This window comes from Eulemur rufifrons, chromosome 20 (genome assembly GCF_041146395.1).
Source record: "Eulemur rufifrons isolate Redbay chromosome 20, OSU_ERuf_1, whole genome shotgun sequence".
Classification (NCBI taxonomy): Eukaryota; Metazoa; Chordata; class Mammalia; order Primates; family Lemuridae; genus Eulemur; species Eulemur rufifrons.
Window position 1 is genome coordinate 51,647,515 of NC_091002.1, and position 16,653 is coordinate 51,664,167.

The 16,653-nt window shown below is 67.7% G+C and overlaps 1 protein-coding gene across 1 annotated transcript; it reads right to left on the minus strand.

Moving 5' to 3' along the window:
• Positions 1-434: 434 nt before the first annotated feature.
• Positions 435-12,054, minus strand: CHRNA4 (cholinergic receptor nicotinic alpha 4 subunit). The gene is made up of 6 exons (XM_069496039.1): positions 11,979-12,054; positions 10,496-10,647; positions 7,242-7,286; positions 7,054-7,163; positions 2,884-4,246; positions 435-560 (listed from the first exon to the last, which is right to left on the minus strand). The coding sequence occupies exons 1-6, from the start codon at positions 12,052-12,054 to the stop codon at positions 435-437; spliced, it is 1,872 nt and encodes a 623-aa protein (XP_069352140.1).
• Between the last annotated feature and the right edge of the window lie 4,599 nt (positions 12,055-16,653).

Sequence of the window (16,653 nt, forward strand, 5' to 3'; positions counted from 1 at the left end):
CGGCCAGGTGCGGACTGGGGGCCAGGCCCCAGCCAGGGGAGGGGCATTTGGGGTGGAAAGGGCCGGAGGTCTCTGGGTCCTGGGACGGCCGGGCCCTGCTGGGTCAGTCACCTGCCGAGAGCCGGGGACAGCGGCCCATCTGCAGGCCGGGAGGTCAGCGTGTCACGGGCTCCGGAGAACCTGGGTGGGACGCGGCCTGTGACACTGCCCTGTGGGCAGAAACAATGTCCACGGGCCACAGCCCCACCGGCGCCAGCGCCCACGCTGCGTCTCCGCAGGAGGCCACGTCCCTTCCCGGGGCCGCCTTACAGCAGACTCGGAAGATGGGGGCACACGCAGCCCCTCAGAGTCCAGGGAGGAGCCGGCGCAGCCCCGGGCCGGCCACTGTGGACGCTGCCGGGTCCTACGGGCGCCGGCGCAGGGTTCTGGCTCGCCTAGATCATGCCGGCCAGCCAGGGCGGCAGGAAGAGGCCCACGGTCCCCAGCAGGCAGACGATGACAAACATCCACAGGAAGATGCGGTCGATCACCATGGCCACGTACTTCCAGTCCTCCTTCACCTGCAAGCAGACACGGGTCACGCCCTGCACGCCCTCCGCCTCCCGAGCAGCCAGAGAACTTTCTGGAACCTGGTGCTGCGGGGGCAGGTTCTCGCTGCCCGTCCTCTCGCCCTCTCGACCCTGACTGTGAGTGCGGCCCCCCAGCACACCTGTGCCCAGGTGGCACGCGGAGGGGCAGGAGACACCTGTGCAGCTGATGACGCCCACCTGGCAGAGTAGCCGCAAGGGGGTGGGGCAACATCAGCACCACAGGGCGTGGCGAGGGGGGGGTGCGGGGGAGGTGCCAAGGCCGGCCCGCAGCGCCATCTAAGGCACCTGTGTGGAGAATTCTAGAATTCAGACTGGGCAGAGCTCCCACGGTGGCCCAAGCAGCCGCCAGGCCACCAAAGGAGCCAGGATTCCATGAGTGTCCCCCACCCTGGGAGGTGAGTGTCCCCGGGAGGTCCCAGGGCGCAGGCACCTCCCCGTGGAATCTGCCCCCACACGTCCACTCGGCTCTGCAGGGGGCCCGGCAGGCGCAGCCCCGCGGAGCCAGCAGTGCCGGGCGTGGGGCCCGGCTGCCGTGGAGAAGCCCCACGCCCGGCCCACAGCAGGCGAGGCCCCGGGGGCAGGACGCCCTCCGAGCACACCCGCCACCCGCGGTCACACGCTGACCCGCACCGGGACAGTCTGTTTACGCACAGGGACACGGAGTGGCTCGGGGCAGGCCCACGGTCACATACGGGCTGGGACGGCGGATCCCAGCACAGCTCCAGGTCCCCCTCCTGCCCCCACCTGGGCCTGACTTGGGGCGCTGCCCCCGTGACCCCTGCGGGCGGAGGCTCCCAGAAGGCCCGGCGAGGCGGGAAGTGCCTCCTGCCCCCGCAGCCCCCGGGGTGCCACCCTGTCCCTGCTCCCCGGCTGTCCTGCGTGGATGTGCCGGCAGTTGTCCCCAAGGACCTCGACCGCACCCCAGGCTCCATCAGCGCTGCCTTCAGGACGGGCCGCGGGGGGCGTCCGGGGTCTGAAGCCCGTGGACGTGGGAGTGACCGGACGAGGACGCGGCCGGCCAAGGCTCAGGCCGCTGAGGGACCGGAGGGCCCCGCAGGCTGGCGCCAGGGGAAGAGCTTCGCTTTCCCGCGTTGGGGGCATCTGCCGGGATTCTTTAAAGTCATCACAGGTGTCCTGGTGGTTTTGAACCCAAATGGCCTGTTTGTTTAGGGGAAACCTGGCTACTTATAAATGGAACGTCCCAGCTGGGACTCTCGCCCAGGAAGGCAGTGCAGCCGCCCTGGGCCTCATTCTCCAGTTTGCCTTTGATTCCCCGCTCTGCGCGCCAGTTCCGCCGACAGAGATGAAACATGGCACGGACCAAAGCCTCCCTGCTGTCCCCGCGGCCGGCCTCGTGACCTGGAACCCGCCAGGCAGATAAAGGCGGCCCCAGGACGGCTGTGCTGACGGACACGGGCCGCGGCCGGGTTTTGTTACAATTTTGATTGAACTTGTACAAGCATCCGCCAGCCTCAGCCCCTCTCACAGCCTCCTCGGGGGCGAGGGCTGCGGCAAAGCGCATCCCAGAGCTTCTCCCAGGCTGGTCTCCGAGACCCTGAACGTTCCAGAAACCTGCAGAATGGCTTCGCAGCTTCCTGGGATGCAGTGGGATGCTATGAGGGGCGAGCCCCTTTCTCCCTTCTCGGGGTGTGAGCAGGAGCCCTCTCCAGGGTGTCAGACGGCGGGGGCTCTGGCCCCTTCAGAGAGGGTCGGTCCTCGGGGACACAGAAGCCAGGGAGGAGATGAGGGTCAGGTGGGACAGTGACAGGCACCAGCCAAGGGGAGGCAGACGGCCAGGACTGGTGACCACAGAGGCCTGAGGTCAGGTGGCTACAACAGCCCAGCGACCTGGACCACCCCTCACAGGTGGAGCCCCAAATGCCCACCCAGCCCTCCTGGACCCTCAAGGGCCTGGCTGACCCGGGGGTACGACCCCAAGAGCCTGAGTGACCCCCTCTGTGTGACGGGTAGGACAGAGAAGAGGGACACCACTGTTCCTGAGGCATGCTGGAAAGACGGCACTGGGGACCGTCCCACTACCAGCCCCTGAGGCTCACCGTGTCCTGGCACTCGGAGGGGAGGCACCGCCATCCACGCCCCTCTGGCCACTGTGGGCCACCTGCCCCCACTCAGCCCAGGGACTGCACGCTCGGGAAGAGGCTGCGGGGGCGGAGCTGCGCACCCCAAACCCCAGCAGCCCGAGGGCGGGGCCCCGGCTCCTGGGTTACTCAGCAACAGAGACCCACTCGCTCCTGTGGGCCGGCCCCTCCCGGAGCAGGGAGCAGGGACTCACCGAGAAGTCTGTGTCTTCCGCCTTCAGGTGGTCTGCGATGTACTGGACGCCCTCGACCGCCCGCGTCAGCGCCGGTGACAGGGACAGGGGCAGGGGTGGTGCTCTGACGCCGCGGGCTTTGAGCGTGGCATCTGGGGACGCTGTGGGTGGCTCCTTCTTGCACGTGCACTTGCACGGAGAGGGCTGGTCTGGGGGCGGGAGCTCGGCTGAGTGAGCCCTGCGGGAGGCCGGGGGGCTGGCCACTTGGGCCTCGGCCTGGAAGGCAGCGTCGTCTCGGGGGACGCAGTACTGGATGCTCCGAGACCGGCAGCGGCCACTGCCCTCCACGGCTTCGCCGCGGCTGGACACGTGCTGGACACTGAGGGACCTGGCTTTGGCGAGCCCTGGGGCCTGGGCGCCGCGGGGTGGGCAGGGGCGGGGGCCGGCCTTCTCGGCCTCGGTGGGCTGCAGAGTGGGGAGGGGGTCGGAGGGCGACTCGCAGGCAGGCTCGGGGCCGGCGGGCGCGTCCGGTGGGGCACGGCAGGTCGGGGAGGGCGGCGGGCCCTGGCTGTGGGTGCCGCCCAGGACGGGGGGCTCCCCCTCGGGCCCGGGCCAGGGGCGCGGGGCGTTGGCCATCTTGTGCATGGACTCGATGAGCCGCCGGCAGTTGTCCTTGACCGCAGACGGCCGCTTCATGAGCAGCAGGCGGGGCACGATGTCCAGGAAGACCCTGCGCACCCAGGTGGGCATGGTGTGGGTGCGCGGCGAGCGGTGGTGCACGTTGAGCACGAAGACGGTGATGACGATGGACAGGGTGACGAAGATCATGGTGAAGAGCAGGTACTCGCCGATGAGCGGGATGACCAGCGAGGTGGACGGGATGATCTCGGTGATGAGCAGCAGGAAGACGGTGAGCGACAGCAGCACGGAGATGCACAGCGTGACCTTCTCGCCGCAGTCGGACGGCAGGTAGAAGACCAGCACGGTGAGGCAGGAGATGAGCAGGCAGGGGATGATGAGGTTCACCGTGTAGAAGAGCGGCAGCCGCCGGATGACGAAGGCGTAGGTGATGTCGGGGTAGACCTCGGCACAGCACTCGTACTTCCTGGTGTTGTAGGTGCCCACCGCGTCCACGATGACCCACTCGCCGCTCTCCCAGAAGTCCAGCTGGTCCACGCGGCTGTGCATGTTCACCAGGTCGATCTTGGCCTTGTCGTAGGTCCAGGAGCCGAACTTCATGGTGCAGTTCTGCTGGTCGAAGGGGAAGAAGGTGACGTCGATGCTGCAGGAGCTCTTGTAGATGGCCGGTGGCGTCCACTGCACCCGCCCGTCGTGGAACAGGTGGGCCTTGGTCAGGTGGGTGACCGCGAAGTCCCCGTCCGCGCTGGGCAGGGAGAGGCAGAAGGGAGGGTGTTAGACACACCCCCCGACCGTGCCCCCGTGTCATGGGCGAGCACAGAAAGGCCAGTGGCCTTGCCTGGGGACACCGCTGGTCTCGGGGCCGAGCACAGGGACACGTGGGCCTGGGCACTGGCCCCAGGTCAACACTCACCTGTGTGGCTTGGTCTATTCCCCCTGAGCTGGGGACGGCAAGTGGGTCAGAGGACACGGAAGAGGCCCATGCCACGCCTGACACACGGCAGGCGGGACATCCCTATGGGGTGACTGCCGGCACCTGTGGGTGGGGCCGGGACCCCGGCCAGCCCCCTGGCTCTTCCTCACGGCCCATGGTGTCCCCAGGCACCTGCGCCTCCAAGCAGCTCCGCGGCTGCCATGGGGACCCCTCACCCTGACTTCCACCATGTACCCCACAGGCTTAGAGGCCACCATGCCACACACAGAGGATGAGGACGCCGGGCCACAGGGGCAAGGATGGTGCCCAGCCTGGCCGCTGCCCCTCCCGGTTGACTGGTCCTGGGCCCACGCCTCACTGCTCGGCCACGCCTGTCTCAGTCGTGTGGAATGAGGACCGCCAGCCCCCCTTCCCCAAATCAAAGCCTTTTCCCTCGGAGGCACAAGTTCTCCCGTGCCAGGGGTGAGCTCTCCGTTCAGCAAACACTCAGCAGAGGACGCCTGAGGCTCCGACCAGGCTGGCGAGGCCCAGGCTGCTCCCGGCAAGGCTCTCGGCTTGGCCCTCGGCCGACTCCCACCCCAGGAAGGGGGAATGTTCCGGGGCTTTGCTCCCAGGGCAGCACACGCCCTGCAGCCCCAAGGAGGGACCCGCACCAGGGCCCTTCGCCCACGCGGACGAGTCGGGACGGTCAGTCTCCTCCCAGCGCAAGCTTCACCCCAGCGCGCCGCCTCCACCCTCCCCGCCCCACACCTGGCCCAGACGCCCTCCGGGGAGCCTCCAGGAGGCCGAGGGCTGCCGTGGGACTCCACCCCTGGGCTCGCTGTCCGGACCCTGCGTTGGCACAGACGCGCTTCTAAGCAATGCGGCTTCTCATGCCCACCCTGAATGCCTCCTGAGGAAGGAGAAGGTCTGGGGGCGGCAGAGCTGGGTCCAGCCTCCTCCCCGTCCTGGCTCTGGGAACTTCCACTTCCACAAATGGGCTGGTGGTGCCCACACGGTGTGGCCAGGACCCGGTGGGGCACAGGAGCCTCCCGGGTGGCTGTGACCGGACACCAGCACCAGCTGCTGCTCCAGGGTCCTCCCAGCCCCCACCCAGCCCCCAGTCCTGTCCAGGGGCCTCGGTGCCACCCCCAGGCCTGCAGAGAAGCCGGGTCCACCCCACCACCTCCCACAGGCCCTGCAGGCAGGGGTCGGGGGCCCGGGTGGCGGCAGCCCCTGCTGTCCTGCGCTGTGGTTTGGGGGGCTGTGGGCCGGCTCCCAGAGCATCTCAGCGGCCCACCCCACCCACCCCGAGAGTTTGCAGTTCTCCCTGAAACACACACGTTCTCACGGGTCAAAAAGGCCTCCTGGGGGGTTCAGTGCTAGGTCCCGGAGGTGGGGGCAGTCTGGGCTGCTGGGAAGACTTCCAGGGCCTCCGATTGAGACTCGGCGGCTTACAGGGGACCAGGAGACGGTCTCGCAGGAAGACCACTGGCCGCCCTCCTGATGCACCCTGGAGAGCCACTCCGGACCCCCCTTCTCAGGCCGAGGCTCTTCCCGCCGCCATTACTACAATCAATTAGGCTGCAAGAGGAGCCCCGTCGTTCCTCATCAAGCAGGAGCATTTGTAGGTCAGGAGGACGCCCTGGGGCCTGGGGGGGCCGTGGGCAGCTGGCGGCCGGGGAGGAGGGGCGTCCCTTCGTTCCCTTTGTGAGCACCGAGGAGCTGCAGCCCGGCCCCGCCTGCCGGGGACTCCTGCCCGGGTGGATTCAGCACCAAGAGCTGGCTGTCCCGGCCTTGGGACTGGCCAGGGACGCTGGCAAGGGTCGTCCCCGGGAGGGCAAGGTGGAGGACGCTGGCCAATCCCTGGACAGGCCACTCTGGCTTCAGGGCACAGAAACCGCGCTCCAGCCAAGCTCCCCAGGAGCCGAGATGGGCCTGGCTGAGCCGAGGCTTTGTGTGCCCGGGAGCGGCCGAGCGGCCGGCCTGGTGCGACGTCTGTCCTGGAGCAAGGGACTGGCCGTGCTGACCTGGGGGCAGCCATCCCGGGGGCTTCCTCATGCCCCCCAGAGCACCCTGCAGCCACACTGTTCCCCAGAGCCGGATGGCCGCATGCGGGGGGAATGTGGGCATGTGGGCCCCCTTGATGGGGCCAATTGTGAAAACCACTCCAGCCCGAAGGGCCAGTCATTGCCGGGAGAGCCACATGCACCCGAGGCCCGTCCAGGCAGGGAGAGCCACATGCGCCCGAGGCCCGTCCAGGCAGGGAGAGCCACATGCGCCCGAGGCCCGTCCAGGCAGGGAGAGCCACATGCGCCCGAGGCCCGTCCAGGCAGGGAGAGCCACATGCGCCCGAGGCCCGTCCAGGCAGGGAGAGCCACATGCGCCCGAGGCCCGTCCAGGCAGGGAGAGCCACATGCGCCCGAGGCCCGTCCAGGCAGGGAGAGCCACATGCGCCCGAGGCCCGTCCAGGCAGGGAGAGCCACATGCGCCCGAGGCCCGTCCAGGCAGGGAGAGCACCCCCTGAGGCTCTGGACCTCAGGCCCAGAACACCCTTGGCCCTCCCTCCCCAGACACCCCGAGGCCTCCTCTGTCCCTGCTCCTTCCGCTCCGGCGGCCGCGCCGCCCACCAGACTCACTTGTTGTAGAGCACGATGTCCGGCCGCCAGATGAGCTCCGAGGGGATGCGGATGGAGGTGACGTTCTCGTAGTCAGCGGGGTCCCAGCGCAGCTTGTAATCGTGCCACTCCTGCGGGGGGGCTTCCGTGAGGGAGGGGGAGGCTGAGAGGCGAGGGGAGGGCAGGGCAGGGCAGCACCCCCCACTCACCTGCTTCACCCACACGTTCGTGGTCATCATCTGGTTCTTCTCGTCCTAGGCACAGAGGAGAACAGAAGGTGTGACCCCGGGACAGGACGTGTCCCCTCCCTCACTCTCCTTGTCCCCAGCCGCCAGCGTGAGATTGGGCTGGGTGCAGGAGGCAGTGAGAGCCTCGTCCCTGGAGGCAACCAAGCCCGGAGGGGCAGGCCCTGAGAGGACCCGGGGACATGGGGACAAGAGCCCCCAAGCCCCTCCAGAAGGAAGCTGGGCAGGTTCAGCTGCCTGCAAGGATGGTGAGGTGGGGGACGGGGAGCTCCAGGCTGCTCCTAGGACCTCCCTCCCGGACCACCTTGAGGGCTTCCACCCTCCTGCCGCCTCCCTCCCAGCCGCCCAGCCCCTCTGCACACCTGGCCCCCAGGTGATCCGCACCTGCTCCCTCCTGCAACCCCCCCTGCTGGCCAGGGAGGCCCCTGGCCACATTGCCCCCCTCCTGGCAGGCCGTGAGCCTTGTGACCAGGGCAGGTGGGACCGGGAGACCCCAGCTGCTCACTGTCCGGCTGCTCCGCCCACCCTGGGCATCCCTTCCCACCCCACCCCCACCCTGTTAACACCCCATGAGCTGGGCTGGAGAAGGATCGGCCCTCAAGTTCCTGATGGGGCTCCGTGCAGGGCGCAGGGTCCCAGGGTCCTCGGGGGGAGGAAGCGACAGCCACACCCTGTCCCCAGGGACCCAGCGGCAGGGACCTCCCCGCCCAGCCTGGGGAGCAGGTGCCTGCATTGTACAAGGGGCGGGGCTGTCCCCCTGCTGCAAGCGGGGGTCTGGGACGGTGGGGGCAGCGTCCTGGCAGGGTGGCTTCCCCCCACTCATGACCCAATTTTCTCTTCAGCCCAAACCAGGGACAAAGGCTCCCTCAGAAAAGCTACTCAAGCCAAATAGATGACAGTTGTGGGACAAGTGTCTTGGAGGCTCACATGGGATGGGTGAGAGCTGGACTCCTGTCCCCAGGCCCAGCGCTCGGCTCCGCCCCCGCTGGCTCCCCAGGGAACAGGCCCCACCCTAGGTCCTGCCACAGCGGAGCCACCCAGGCAGGTCACCAGCTGCCTGGGCGTAGGTGGGACTCGGAGCAGAGCACATAGCCGGCTGCCTGGCCCTGTGCTTCCTCACTACCTTGTCCCTGTGAGACCTCAGTCCCATGGGACATGTCTCCACAGAAGCATGTTGGGACGTTTCAGGAGGACCCAGCCCCGGCGGGTCGGGAAACCCAGGGGGTTCCTACGGCTCCGTGGCAGCCATGCCGGGGCGTGAACTCACCCGCAGCACAGGAGCCCCTCCTGGACAGACACCCCGGTGACAGCCGTCACCTCTGCCGCGAGCACACAAGCTCGCAGAGCGGGTGCAGCTGGGCCAGGCACCAAGTGGGGGGCAGCCAGATTCCAGCCGCTGGTGGGACCAGCAGAGTGGGACACATGCCGTTTCCCCCACAGGCGTGGCCGTGCGTGGGCCAGCACCTCCGAGCCGTCAACACACGCATGTACGTGTTCACATGTGTCTTCAGCCACCTTCAGGGCAGAGAGCAGGGCTGGGAGCTACCGCAGGGCCCTCACGGATCTTGGCACTGGGTGCTCCGGGCGAACAGGGGAACCGCAGCAGTGCGGGGGCAGCGGAGCGAGCCCCGGTGAGCTCACAGAGGCCGCGGGCATCAGCGTAGCAGACCCAGAGCCTTGAACAGCCGCCAGCGGCCGCCTCTGCCAGCCACCACTCCACACCGTGTTTGCAAACCTCAGCAGGGTTGATGAGGCCTGAACGTCTTGCGTTGTCTTGTGGCTGGGCCCCAGCCAGGGACACTACAGGAGTCACTCCAGGGCCAGTTCCAGGACACCTGAGGGTGGCGGGCCGGGTGGCGGCTCTAGGTAGGGTGGGCTGACCAAGTCTCCACGCACAGCCCCCACCTGCCAAAGCCCCTGGATGTGGCCCACTCAGCCGGGGACAGGGAAGCAGCTCCCGCCCACTTCCTAGGCGAGAACACAGGGCGGCCAGGGCCACCCAGCCCAGATGCAGGATGCAGTGCTCCCACAGAGAGGCACTCCGGGACCACAGCTCCTCCCCTGCCGGCAGAACCAGGGACCACAGCTCCTCCCCCACCAGCAGAACCAGGGACCACAGCTCCTCTCCTGCCGGCAGAACCAAGGCCGAGGTCCTGGCAGGGTGTGGGCTGGGCCTCGGGGGCTGTCTGCAGCCCCTGCAGAGGACAAATCCCCTCCCCAGATCTGGGCTCCTCCCTGGACCAGGGAGCTGGGACTGGACAGCAGGGGCTGAGCTGGCTGGGCCCGGTGTGGACGAATCCAGCCCTTCCAGCCCCGGCCCCCAGAGGCCACGCCTCCCCCTCCCTCCCAGCCAGGCTGGAGCCCACACTCTGAGAGCAGGACCCCCCAGGCTGTGAACCACGGCGGGGGGGACCCCAAAGGATGGTCCCACCCTAACTGGAGTGACTGAGGCTGGCCAGGAAACAGAACTGTCCCCACTGCCCCTCACCCGGGCCCCTCCAAAGACACAGCCAGTGCTTTGTCCGCGGGGAGGGCGGGATTCGATTTCGGTGGGGCTGGTTCGGGCTCTGGGTAGGCAGCCAATCATCGCCACTGTGCACAGGCCCAGCTTCCCGAAGCTTGGTTCTCTGAGCCTTGAGTTGTCTCCCCATTCCTACCCCCACCCGGGGCTCCTCAAACACTGGCCCACGCTGCAGGGGCCTCTGGCTGGACCCCCAATTCCTCCCAGCAGCTTCCCAGGCCCGTTCCCAGGCAGGTAAACACTTCAGGCACACAGCACCTGTCCCAGACTCGCCCAGACCCCGAACCCCAGATCAGGAGACGAGAGGCCTCCGGGACGGCCGAGCTCAGGGGTGCGTCCAGGGCACTTGGAGCTGCCCTGCCCAGCTGCCACACAAAAGCCCCACACCCTGCTGCTCACCAGCCACGGCACCGCCCTCTGCCCTCTGCCCTCCGCCCTCCGCCCTCGGAGGCGTCTTCTGTTCTTGGCTTCTGAAGGTTCCTGACTCACTGCCGAGAATCCGGCCACTTGTGAGTTTTTTATTTCGGGGGGAGGGCAGGGCCGGGCTGGGACACAGATTGATTATCCTTTGCCGGGGCTCAGGGGGGCCGGAGCTGGCAGTGCCCATTCCCAGCTGCCGGCATTCGGGCTCCTTCCCAGACACCGAGCTCCCTTCTGGTGACCTCAGTCCCCGGGGGACGGCTGAGGCCCCACCTACCACATCGATGAGCTGTGCAATGGACAGGCCGAAGCGGACGAGGACCACGTCCGAGATGTTGGCCACCGGCCGCGACCACTTGTTGTAGCCGGAGAAGAGCCTCTTCAGGAGCCGTTCCTCCGCGTGCGCACGGGTCTCGACATGGCTGCCCACTGCGGGAGAGGCGGGCAAGCGCTCGGGCGCGAGCGGGACGGCTGCCACCCAGGCTGCCCCCGGCCTCATGCCAGCCACACGCAGCCACCTCACTGCCTCCCACTCTACCCCAGGACCTGGCACCCCCACCCCATGGCCTTCTCTGCCCCATCCTGGCCTCAGTTTCCCCTCTACCCCGGGGTGCAAACGGAACTGCCTCCGGGAAGGCTTTTCAGGCACCTCTGGCCAGGGCAGGCCCTCCTAGCCCCCTGTGCCTCACCAGGAAACCGGGCCACTGATCCGACCGGCACTGCTGTGGGCACATCGGCCAGTGACCTCCATGGGAAGGGCTGCACCTCCAGCACAGGGCAGAGGGTGCGGGGGCCCCGGCAGGCCCATGGAGGGGGGGAATGAGGGTCCAGCCACCAAGGGGCCACTGAGAGTGCCTGTGTCCTGCGGCCGATGACCCTGTGATGCCATCCTCTGATGCCTGAGGGGGTGTAAGGCAGAGCCTGACCCCGGGCCCAGCACCCTCAGAGCCACCGGCTCCATGTTCAGGGACAGAAAGAGTGCGCCCTCCACTCGCTGCCTGCAGAGCATCTGTGCCCCGTCAGCACCTCCCCACAGGGTCTGGCGACCTCCCTGCCTCCCCTGGGGCTGCACCACCCAGGGTGGTTGGGGAGCATGAAGGGAGACCCCAGGAACAGGACCTTGGGGAGGGTCAGTCCCAGACCCCCGGGACCCCGACTGCCAGCCCAGAGCCCCACCCGACCTTGCTGTCCTGGGCCCTTTGGCCAGTGTGGTGCAGCCCCTTCCGCCCTGGGGAGGCCAAGGGGTTAAATTCCCCCTCACAGACCCTGACGGAGGTGGGGGCTCTGGGTGATGGCTCAGATGAGGGACAGAGCTGGAACTTTCCCTTCTGAGCCTGGGGGAGCAGAAAAGGCGGGGTGGGGGCCTCCCAGGGCAGGGGCCACCCCTCTGATCTAAGCTGGACGCAGGCAAGGGGGTCTTCAAGGAGATGTGGCGATGGGGAAAGGGCGAAATGGGCCCCACCTCTGCCCAAGTTGGGTTTCTGGGTCCAGCTCCTGAAATAGCAGCTGGAACTCCCCCTCGGCCGCCAAGCCCCCTCTCCCCCATTAGCGGCGGGTTAACTCCTTCCTCGCCAGGCTCAGCCCTCTCCGAAGGCAGCCTGTGCGTCCCTGGGATGGGGGAGCCTCCGCGGCCGCCCCGTTGCGCACACCCGAGGCCGGGACCGCAGTCAGGAGCCGCTCCCCGCTCTGGCTCGGAGCGCCCGGGGCTGCCGGGACCGGGACGGGGGCGACAGGGGGCCTCCCAGCGCCCCGAAACTTACCAGGCAGGAGGCCGGCCCCCAGAAGCAGCAGCAGCGGCGGCAGCGGCGGCGGCGCCCCGGGGCCCCCGAGCTCCATGGCGCACGCACCTCGCGGGCTCTAGATGCGGGCGGCCCTCGTCTCCGCCGCGCCCTCGCTCCGAGGCCCGCGCGCGCCCAACTTCATGCCCCCGCCTCGCGGGCCGCTTCGTCCGCACGCCCGGCTGCAGCTCCGCCCGGGCGCGACGCGGCGGGGCCGGAGCGCGGGGCTGTGGGCTCGGTGGCGCGGCCCCGCCCGGCCCTGCCCGCCTCCAGCCGGCGGGGAGGAGGGGGAGGGGAGGGAGGAGGACGGAGTGGAGGGAGCGGAGGAGGGGGAGGAGGAGGCCGTGCTTGGCCCCGCGCGGGGTAAAGTTTCCTTGTCCTCCCCAGCTCGGTACGTGCGGAGCCGGCGCTGGGGACCCCGTGATCGCTGCCTGCGTCCGGAGGATCCTGGCGGTCTGACCCCGTCCCGTCCCCAGCCCTGGTGGAGGGGGCGCCCCCATGGAGCTGGCTAACTCCACCCCCCACCCCGCGGTAGCGTTTGCAGTTCGGAAATCACAAGTCTCTGGTCGCCAGTCGTTCAGGAGAGGGGCCTCTCTGTCGCTGTCCGGGAAGCACCCAGTGGGGGGCCCAGGCCCTGGCTGCCCTTCTGGGGAGGAAAAGGGCGCTCCCCCTGGGCAGCCTCCCTCTGTCTCGGGGTCCGGCCCCCTCCCCCTGGGGCCTGCGGCCAGTGGCTGCGGGGGAGGGGGGTGGCGGGAGGGAGGTGGGCGCCCCCATCCCAGCTCCATGTGGGTGGGGCAGCAACAGAGGCTCTCAGGTCCAGGTGCTTAGAGAACAGACCTGCGGCCCTGGGACTGTCTTGAGGAATTTGCACCCCTGAGGTGGAGACGGTCCTGCACGTCCCCAGGGAGGGCTCCACCCCCGCCCTCAGGTGGGCAGGTGCTCCGAGGAGGGCTTCGGGTGGCGGGTGGCGGAAGCTCTCCTGGGCTCGGAGAGGATGGCGCTTTGCAGAAGTGTCAGACCCACGGCCATCCCTGCGCTGCGCCTGGCGCCCGAGGTTCTATAGCCAGGACAGAGCCCCCTAAACGGACATGGGGGTCCCGACATGGGGGGCAGGGCAGAAGGGGCCGGAGAGGTCTATGTGCCTGCTGGTTGGCGCCCCTCCCAGACTGTCTCTCCCTACTCAGGAAGGAGATGGGGACGGTGGCGGGGCTGGGACTCCCGCAGCTGAAGCCTTTGTTGTGTGTGCCGTCTCAGTGAGAAGCCCCGCCTTACACTGTCACAGAGCAACACTTCCCCACTATTTTATTAATAACAGAGGCTGCCCACCCTGCAGCCCCTTCCAGAAGTCTCTTTTCCAATGGTCTCAGCAGCCCGAGAAGCAGGGCTCATGGCTCTGGCAACCCGGGGCGGCGGGAGAGGGGGGTGCGGGGGAGGGCGGGGTGAGGCATGAACAGGTGTCACTGGCTGACACAGCAACATCCACCCCGAAAGTTGAACACTGAGGGGATGCCACGTCCCGGGATCCCACGCAAGCCAGAGACTCCTTTGGGAGGGGGTGTGCCCTCCTGCCTTCGCGTGTAGGCTCACGGTTTCAACCCTGGGGTTAAAGTTGAGGCAGAATGGGTCAGGTTTGGTGGCTCACCTGTAATCCCAGCACTCTGGGAGGCCAAGGTGGGAGGATCACTTGAGCCCAGGAGTTGGAGGCTGCAGTGAGCTACGATGACGCCACAGCACTCTACCAGGGGCGACAGAGTGAGACTGCCTCAAAAAAAAAAAAAAAAAGATTGAGGCAGAGGGTTTCACTGGGGTTAGGGTGGAGGGAGGAGGACACCCAGGAACGCAGAGCCCCGGGGACCAGGGACGTCCTCTCCCAACCACGCACAGGGCATCAGCTGGGGAGTTTGCTGAAGTCCAGATTCCAGAGCGCCACCCTGAGACGTTCAGCCTGGGGTGAGCCCCACACTTGTGATTCCGAACAAACGTCGCCAGGCAGCTCTGATGCAGGAAGCCCCAGACCACAGGCTGAGAACCGGATTTAGAGCCACTTGGCCCTGGGCGAACGTGGAGGGTCAGGCAGGGGCCACACCCTTGGCCAGGCTCAGTCCTGGCGTCCTGGCTGTGGGGCCGTGTGGGAACTTGCCGCGAGTCTACGCGGGGAACCAGGCTGTGAGCCTGGAGCGCGGGGCTGGGCCAGCTCTGTCTTTTCCATTCCTTCTTTGCTTTTTCTGGCCACAACAGAGGCTTGGTGCCCAGCCCTCAGCCGGCTCAGGCAACTCAGGTGGTGGCGCCCGCTGGGGCGTTCCCACAGGTGAACTGGCCCCGAGAGCCCAGCCAAGGCCACCAGGCCGTGTCTCCTGGAGCCAGAGGCCAGGCTGGGGTCAGCGCAGTGCTCGGGGCTCTGGCCACGTGCGCACGCTCACACACGTCTGTCCCGCCCCGCTGGCGTCCCCGGCAGATTTGCTAATGCGGCAAGATTAATCGGGCCTAACTCATTAATGTGCTCGGCCCCTCTCGCCCCACCTGCGCCCCTGGAAAGCTCTGGAATGGGAGCCAGCCGCCGCCAACTGCTGAATTAGATTCTTACCCCAGACCCAGACCCCTCCCTCTGCTGCTCCCGGAATTGCTGTTTGAAAGGAAATGAAAACTCTCAACGCCCAGCCCCAGGGGACCAGCGCTGGGGCCAGACTCTCCCGGCCTGCGTCCCCCAAGGGTGCCTGGGGGCCAGATCCAGGGTGGGGTCCTGGCAGACACCTGCCCGTCCCCACCCCAGCCGATGTCACTGCCAGCCCCACATTGTGCTAGCCAGAGTGACAGTCATCTCTGCAGGGACCGGTCCTTGCCTCTGCCCTCTCGGTTCCACCTGTCCCAAGGACATTTCCATGGTAACCGACTGTCAGCATAAACAAGGATTCCAGTAAAGGTGGGAGCATGGGGGGCGTTGGATGGTGCCCAAGGATGGGGGCCCATGATGGGCTGAGGGGCGCAGTCTGCCGGCACCACCACCGCCCCACAAGGCTTCTCCTCCTCCTCCTCCTCCTCCTCCTTCACCGTCAGCCAGGCCATCTCTGCCCTGCTCTGCGGCACCCTCTGTCCCACCCAATAGAGGCCCCGGGAAACCCAGCCCCCAGCCCCTGCCCCATAACCCTGCTTAATGCCTCTCCCCACCCCATGCCTCTCCCCACCCCACTGGCCAACAGGGTGAGCCCTTTCTTGATCCATTTCTGAATCCCGCGCACTCAGCCCAACCCTCCAGCAGCCGCCCTGCGGCAGGCGGCAGGAGAGGGCGAGAGTCTCGGCTCCGTCCTGACAGGCCATTGGCACAGAACAGCCCTTTGTCCTGGCTGACTGCTCTGGCTAGTGGTTTCCAGCCCGAGCACTTCAGAAGCCACCTCTGTGTCCAGCGAGGATCGATGCAGCTCCGCGGAGGGACGGGCACAGCATCCCCGTGGGGGGCAGGGCAGGGGAGGGGCTGCGGGCGGCAGAGCTGCAGAGGCTGAGCCAGGGACGTGCAGACCCAGTCGTGCATGTGGTGACCTCCAAGGAGAGCACCAAGTCCTACAGGGACGTCCCCTCCCTCCTCCTCACCTCCGAGTCACCGCGTCCTCCCTCGTGCCCACACCTGCCCCAAGTAGAGGAGATCCCCTTTTTTTAGTTCTGGGTGGAGCTTTGCTGGTGCCGTGAGACCCCGAGGCCGGGCCCCTCGGGGCCAGTGGAAGCACCATGCCGGGCGTGGCCCAAAGCTCCAGGTGAGAGTCTGATGCACGTGATGCCCGAGCCCCCAGTTCTGGGGGCTCATCTCGTCTCCTGAGACCCCCACACTCTGGTGCTCTCCAGGCCCCCTGGGGACTTCTCTTCTGGGAGCGCCGGGTGCAAGGTGGCTATGTGCTCTGGGGCTCTTGACCCACAAGGGGCTCACGCTGCTAGTTTGTGGGTGTCCTTCTCCCCCAGGCAGAGTGTGTCCTCCCGGCCCCCTCCAGCGCAGGGCATGGGCAGAGGTCACCGGATGGCTGCCAGACACCCTGCAGGAGGGGCTGGGCACTCACAGGCCCGTCCCGCCCAGACCAGGGCTTGGCTGCTCCCCACGAAGCTTCCCAGGCCCAGGGTCCTCCACGGGAGGGAGGGGCCCCTCCTGGATTTGGTCTTCAGAAAGTGGGCAACTGCCTCGGGGGCCTGGGCAGCGTCTGTGCCCCTGCTGGCTTGGGCAGCACAGAGAGGGCCTGGTCCCCGCAGACCCTGGGCAGAGCTGGGCCTCTCCCCAGTGGCCTCCACCCAGGCATGTGCCTCCCTGGGCATGTCAGGGCCCCACTCTCTGGGGCGTTTGTGAGCCACGGGACTCTGGGCAGGTCCCCCACCCCTCTCAGCTCAGCCTCCTCACCAGCACAGCGGGGGGACGAGGGATGGCCACCTGGCCCTGCCACCATGGGGAGGGTCTCCGTGGGGCCTGAGCTGGCTGAGGCCTAGCAGCAGGCAGGACAGGAGCCCTGGGCAGGCCAGGCCTTGCCACAGAACCAGTGCGTGGCCGCAGGGCCAGAGGCCTGTACAGGGTGGCATGAAGCACAGGTCAACTCCTCTGTGTGTGGCATGTGTCTGCACAGAGGGTGTGTGTGCCTGGGTGTGTGTGCATGGGGTGTGTGTGCACACCTGGGGTCTGGGTGTG